Source organism: Cricetulus griseus (genome assembly GCF_003668045.3).
Source record: "Cricetulus griseus strain 17A/GY chromosome 1 unlocalized genomic scaffold, alternate assembly CriGri-PICRH-1.0 chr1_0, whole genome shotgun sequence".
NCBI lineage: Eukaryota > Metazoa > Chordata > Mammalia > Rodentia > Cricetidae > Cricetulus > Cricetulus griseus.
In genome coordinates, this window is record NW_023276806.1 from 259,528,894 (window position 1) to 259,535,310 (window position 6,417).

The 6,417-nt window shown below is 51.1% G+C and overlaps 1 protein-coding gene across 1 annotated transcript; it reads right to left on the bottom strand.

Moving 5' to 3' along the window:
* Nucleotides 1-2,786: 2,786 nt before the first annotated feature.
* On the bottom strand, nt 2,787-6,053 carry Tff1 (trefoil factor 1). The gene is made up of 3 exons (XM_027394181.1): nt 5,978-6,053; nt 3,637-3,789; nt 2,787-2,932 (listed from the first exon to the last, which is right to left on the bottom strand). The coding sequence occupies exons 1-3, from the start codon at nt 6,051-6,053 to the stop codon at nt 2,787-2,789; spliced, it is 375 nt and encodes a 124-aa protein (XP_027249982.1).
* Between the last annotated feature and the right edge of the window lie 364 nt (nt 6,054-6,417).

A 6,417-nucleotide genomic window follows, 5' to 3' on the forward strand; every position in this document is an offset into this window, starting at 1 on the left:
AGCTTGAATGAGAACCATTTTAGGTATTTGAACACTTGGTCCCTAGTTGGCGTCAGTCCTTGGGGAGGTTTAGGAGGTGGGTGCAGCTTTGCTGGAGGAAGTATGTCACTTGAAATGAAAAGCCCTGTGCTGCTTCCAGTTTGCTCTCTCTGTTTCCTGCCCATTTGGAAATGGGCGCTCCCAACACCACACCTGCATCTGGCTATCATGCTTCCCTGCCATGGTAGACTCATCTCTTTGGAAATGTAAGCTCAATACACTTTTCCTTCTATAGATTGCCTTAGTCAGACAGCAATAAGAAAGTAATTGTCAACCTGACAGGATTTAGAGTCTCCATGAAAACAAATCTCTGGGCATGCCCACGGAGAAGTTTCTAAATTATGTTAACCATCATGGGAAGACCTGCATAACTGTGAAAGACACCATTCTCAGGGCAAGCCCTATACTGAATAGGAAGAAGAAAGCTGGGTGAGCAGCAACATGTAGCTCTCTCTGCTTCCTGACTGCAGATGGAATGTGACCCCTCAAGCGCGCACCTCCATGCCTTTCCCACCATGATGGACTGTGTGCCCTGCAACTGCAAGCCCAATCCAAGCTCTCCTTCCTTAAGTGGCTTTTGTTGGGTATTTTCTTGTAGCAACAATTTAAATAACGAATGCAGACTGTATGATTAGGTAGTCTCCAGACATACCGGAGAGGTGAGGAGCATCCCTCTGATCCCAGTAGCACATGTATGACACAGAACATGCGATTGTAGCGCATGGGTGCCGTCAGCTGCCAGTATCCATGAGCTCTAATTGTGAGTACGTACAGATCCCTTTTCTTGTCATCACTCTCCAAAAGATGTGGTAACACCGATATTGAGGACTGTGCTTCCACTGTTGCTAGTATTTTGAGTAACTGGATATCCCGGCCATGTAAGAAGACAATGTCAGTTGTGTGCATGTTACCACACCATTCTACCTAAGGGTATTGTGAGTTCACAGAGTTTGCTGTCCTTGAAAGCTCCTAGAGCTTGTCTCCCAGAGGACACTGAAGGATGACTGTGTTCACTTGTTATAGGGGCCAGACTCCTTCTGTCCCAAGTACTTCTCCTGGTTGCTCTCACCCCTCTACTCCTCATCCTGATGTCTGACTAACAGAAAGAGAGAGATGCCCCCACAGGGTTCAGTCCTCCCCTCTTCCTCCTGTGAACCATATGCAATAATCTCCTAGGAGTCCTGTGGGAGGAGGGATCTGGATGCCCCGGACTGCTTAGTTGTGCTCCCTGGAGTGGGCTGACAGCCTCTAAGAGTCCCCTTTCCTTACCCGATGAAAGCTCTTAGAGCTTGTGGCACTGTGATCCCCCTCAATGAGGCTGCCCATCTGTCATAGCCACACCAGACTGGCAGTGGCATTGGCAGCTCTGGAGGACCCTGTGTCCCTGTATTTGTTCGAGATAAGGTGAGGAGGAGACTTCCAGCCTCTGCATCTCTTGGCTCTTATTCTATTCTCCAGTTTTGTTTGTTTGTTGGGAGCGGGTTTGATGCAAGACCACACCATCTTTTTATTAACTCATTCAGTCATGTGACCGTGGGCTCACATCCTAAGCCAGTTTCCGTTGGGGGTAGGAAAGGCATTAGTGTGGCTGCGCTAGCAGGAGTGAAGATGTTGCAGAGACCGCTGTGTCCCTTCATTTGGTTACCAGATTGAGACATACACCCCCAAGAAATGAGAACTCCCCCAGGAATCTCATGTGGGGGAAGAAAAGCTGAAGCCTGGGGAACTTGTCAGACCGCCTTGCCTGAGAAACTGGAGCCTAGACAAGGTGGTGAACTGTTGGGCCCCAGCCCCCACAGGGTCTCTGTGAGTTGCTTGTCAGCCAATAACCATAGGTGCATCCTGTGTTCTAGTCCTGGCTTACAGCCCCAGCCTCACCCCACTACACCTGGGAAAACACGAGCTCTTCTTCCATGAGCTCTTACACCTGGGGTTTCTCCACTGTGCTGTAAGTGTATATAAGGCTGCTCTCTCCCTGGAATAAGGAAGAGAAATAAAGATGGAAAGACATATCTAGCACAGACCGATGTCTCTGCTTTTAACTAAATCTCCAGGCTTTTGCCCGATGCTCAGACTTAGTCGTGGCGCGGATGCCACAGTGAACAGAATCACACTTTGACCATATTGCTTAGCTATGCACAATTCTTGCCTATTTAAGCCTAAACCTCATGTCCGGATGCCAAAGATGAACTAGGGATGGAAGGTCACTGGGCCTCTTTGTTCCTCTTCCCAATGTGGCCACATTAAACAAACCTCTTTCTTCTGCTTTCCATTGTTGTGTCTTTAGTGGTCCTCCTGAGGACCAGAGACTGATCCTGGTTTGTTAGAGTTAACAACAACTCTTAGTGGCATTGGAAGATGGGTCTCAGCTCTTGGTCAGTCCCTCCTCACCCCAATGTCTGAGGAGCACTCACGGGGGAGGACTGTTGGAGCACTTGTGCTGGAAGCCTGTGAGGTTCCTCAGCATAACCCTGAGACCTCTGTCCTTGGTCTGGACACCAATGACAACCAGTAGCAATGCATCAGCTACAAGATGTATCTATCACACCCACTCCACCCTCCCAGCTACCCGCTCCTGCCTCCCCTACACAGTTCCAGCTATGGGTTGATCTATGACAAGGAATCAGTAGCCAACATGTTGCATTTGACTATCAGAGAGAGGAAAACAGCTTGTATTAAAAAAAAAAAAGGGTGAAGAACACAAAATATCATTTCATGTCTTTTATTTCTCAGGCCAAATTTGAGTTCTAAAAGTCAGAGAGGTTGAACTGTGTCACCAGGCCAGATTCAGCCACAGAACAGGTGTATATGCAGTAGTGGGCCGGGTGGCTCAGGTGCCCAGGTGCGGGTGGTGATGCCAAGTCTGGACGCAACCAGCTCTCTTGGATGGGCTCTAGAAGGGACATTCCTCTAAAGGGAGAAGAGCAAAAGGTACTCATGAGTGTTGTCTTTCTCTTTAAACAGCTGCAGGGAGCTTTGACTCAAAGTGCCAACAGGGAAATTCTTCCTGAAATGCAAACTGTCAGGACTGGGGAACTGGCTCAGTTGGCGAAGTGGTCGCCTTGCAAGCAAGAGGATCTGAGATCGATCCCCACCTTCACACAGGAAGGTACACTGTGGTACATGCTTGCTATCCCAGGACTGCGGAGATGAAAAGAGACAGAAGGGTCCCTGAGGCTTGCTCACCAGCCCATCGAGTCATCCCAGAGAGGGACCCTGTCTCAGGAAAGAGGGTGGGCAGCTCCTGAGTGATGATGCGTGAGGTCGACCTCTGGCCTCCGCACACACCTATACACTGTGCACATGTACCGGCATGCACACAGCACTTACACAAATGCACACAGAGGAGGCTGGCATGGCATTTTCTTGCCATCCCCTTCACTCCTGCTCCAGCGAGCATTCACCAAGGATGTAGCTTGGGTTCAGACTCTACAGACTGCCAAGTAAAAGTGGGCCCTCCATTGCCAGACTTTCAGCTCGGGCCTTTCATGCCTAGACCAGGATTCCACCATGTCACGGGCATCCAGGGACCCACCAGTGACACTGAGTCTCATGTAGCTCTCCCTCGTGCCCTACTACGTTGAGAAGTGACTATACCTTCTGGAGGGCTTTCGATGGGTAGAGGTTGGAAGCACCATGGAAACCCCCGGATAGTGTTATCGAAACAGCAACCTCTTTCCTTGCACTGCTGGGGGGTGATGCCAGAGAAGCCACAATTTATCCTTTCTCCGGGAGTCATGGTACATGTTTCTAAAGAGAAGACAAAAAGCAGAGCAAAGTCATGGGCTAGATTCCTGAAGTTGTCCACACTCTTGGCTGCTTCCTTCTCTGCTGGGAGCCAGGTTTGAATAGGCAAAGGGGTACGGTCCTCATTTGCAGATGCAGGAAGACTGATGCTGGGGTCAGTTCCAGGGCCCAGGTTTGCACAGCTGCACCTGTTCGGTGATGGATGTACTGTCCACTTATTAACTTCTGCACCTGGTCAGTGAACTGTACTTGCCTGATGAATAAACACTTACTGAGCAGTGTGCATTCTGGCTACATATAGGAACTGGCTTGCCAAAAGCCAGACGCTGTGCCCCGTGACAGAATACAGAGATGAAAACAGAGGTCTTGCCATCCCCTTCCTTTTGTGCCAAGAAGCTAGTGAGTGTTCCCAAGGATGTATCTTTGCTTCAGGTTTGACAAACAGCCAAGTAAAAGAGAACCCCTTGCCAGGTTTACAGGTCTGACCCTCCAACCTAGACCTAGATTCAGAGACTAACAGTCCCAAGGAGGACTTGCACCACAAAGCACAATTATCCCAGTGTGCAAACGGGATAAGCACGGGGATGGTGGTAGCACTCAGGCAGGGGGGAGTCGAGGGAGCAAACGGGGCAGGGGGTGGTGGAGGACCATAGACTAAACGAAGCAGAAACAGTTCCTCATTAGAGGAGGCTGAGTAGATGACAATAGGTGTCCCAAGCACATATCAGAGTCCAGAGGCCTGGGCATCCATCAGGGCCCGCTCCCGGACCTGTTTTCTTGTGGGAATCTACTGAAACATTCTCAAAGAACTGGCTCCTATCTTTCAGGATAAGATCAGGACCTGTCCGACACTTGCTGGTGGCCTCCGAGGGGGCACCAGCCTCCTAGCTATGGTTCTATTATAAAGCTAAGGTGACCACAGGACACCCAACAGGACAGATGGGGGGGTCACAAGGAGCCCATAAGTCATGGAGAATCAGCATCCAGGAGAGGAGGGATGTTTCTGCTCTCCTGTGGCCTCCAACTCCCTTTCCCAGCAGGGTTTAAAGATCTCTGTCCTGCTCACACATGTGTGCTCACGAGGGAATTATTAAAAGCCAAGTTCCCTTCGGGAACGGCACAGGCAGCCACTACATTCTATAGGGTATGTCTTTACATATCTACAGATGCATCTCTATGGACACAGGGTCATTGGCACCATGTGACCCAGAAACAGATGTTGAGTCCAGGTCCAGGGAATGGGGCAGAGGAAAGCAGGGAGACTGTATGATGGATGGAATTGGGGGGGGGCTGGAGAGAGCACAGAACAGCAGAGGGAGGTAACCCTCACCCTTCCCCGTCTACTGCAAAGCCATCTCTCCCTCAGGTTCATCCCTGCTGGCTCCTTGTTCCCTGCCACAGGCTGGTGCAGAGGGGTCTAGGCAGTGACATGGTGCCCCCTCCTCCCTGCTCTCCCAAATACCTGCTTCCACTGAAGGGGCACAGGAGGTGCTGGAAGATAAACAGAGTGCTCTTAAATCTTCTCTCATGCTTGTAGAAATCCTACACTTGGAAACTTTCCTGTTCCCTCTTCCTTAATGCTGTGTCTAAGAATCGAGCTCTTCACAGCCAGGGAATTGCAGCTCCCACATGGCCACTGTCGCACGCCTGTGCGGCACTATTCCCATTCTACAGACCACAAGGCTCTCTATCCCCAGGAGGGTTGTGGGCCAGGTGGATGACACAGGGCTTCAGGAGGGGGTTGGATCCCAGAGCCGGATGCATCCTAGGGACCCAGGGGCCCACGATATGGATGCATCTATTGAAGGCCTAGTCACAAGTTCTTGGGCGGGGCTGCCTGCCAGGGAGAGGCTGGCTGGCAGATGCCTGTGGAAGTGCTGGGCCTCACTCTAAACCACGTGGAATGTTGCATTTGGAGTTGAGGCTCTAAGAACAGTATGACATTGACATCAACCAGGGAAGCAGGAGCCCAGCCGAAGAAGCTCCATCCGCCCTGCAATCTCATAAGCCCCAGGGCCTCACCTCACTGCTCCGTACTTCCCAGCTTTTGTGACCTTATAAACAGGATAATGGCCTTCAAGGGCCCAGACTGGTGGCTGCACAGGGCAAGACTGGGAATAACAGATCACAACAGCCTCTGGGCCCAGGGTCTACAGCTGTGGTCAGCAGGAAGCGAGAGGACTGGACTTACCTGCCTGGTCCTGGGCGAGGCTGCTGAGGGCCAGCATGAGGACCATGGCGAGGACACAGGCCACCTTGTGCTCCATGGCAGCTTCACAGGAAGACCACGAGTGACAGGTGAGCCTCTGCCCGAGTTCTTGGCTTTATAGTGCTGGCCTATTTGCCTAGAGTGAGATAGCGTTTGTCAAAGGAGGGACCACGCTGATTAAGATTACAAGGTGTTTCTAAGATGCAGTCACGGGCTGAGAGTGTGATAGGGAAGGCTAATCCCTCTCGTAAGATACACTGGGTAGCCAGTGTATCTCCCCTGGCATGGCCTTGACCCAGACCCGGTGGTATTAGTAAAGCTCTCCTGCTGGCTTAACATTGCTTCCTCAGCCAGAGCTGATTCATAGCAAGAGACCACAGGAAGGGCCTGGCCCAACAATGCCCCTTCCAAGTGATCCAGGA

Coding starts and splice junctions, on each gene's coding strand:
- Tff1 (XM_027394181.1), bottom strand. CDS start 6,053: ATGGAGCACAAGGTGGCCTGTGTCCTCGCCATGGTCCTCATGCTGGCC. Junction 3,790..5,977: donor CCTCGCCCAGGACCAGGCAG/GTAAGTCCAGTC, acceptor TCTTCTCTTTAG/AAACATGTACCATGACTCCC. Junction 2,933..3,636: donor CATCGAAAGCCCTCCAGAAG/GTATAGTCACTT, acceptor TGTCCCTTCTAG/AGCCCATCCAAGAGAGCTGG.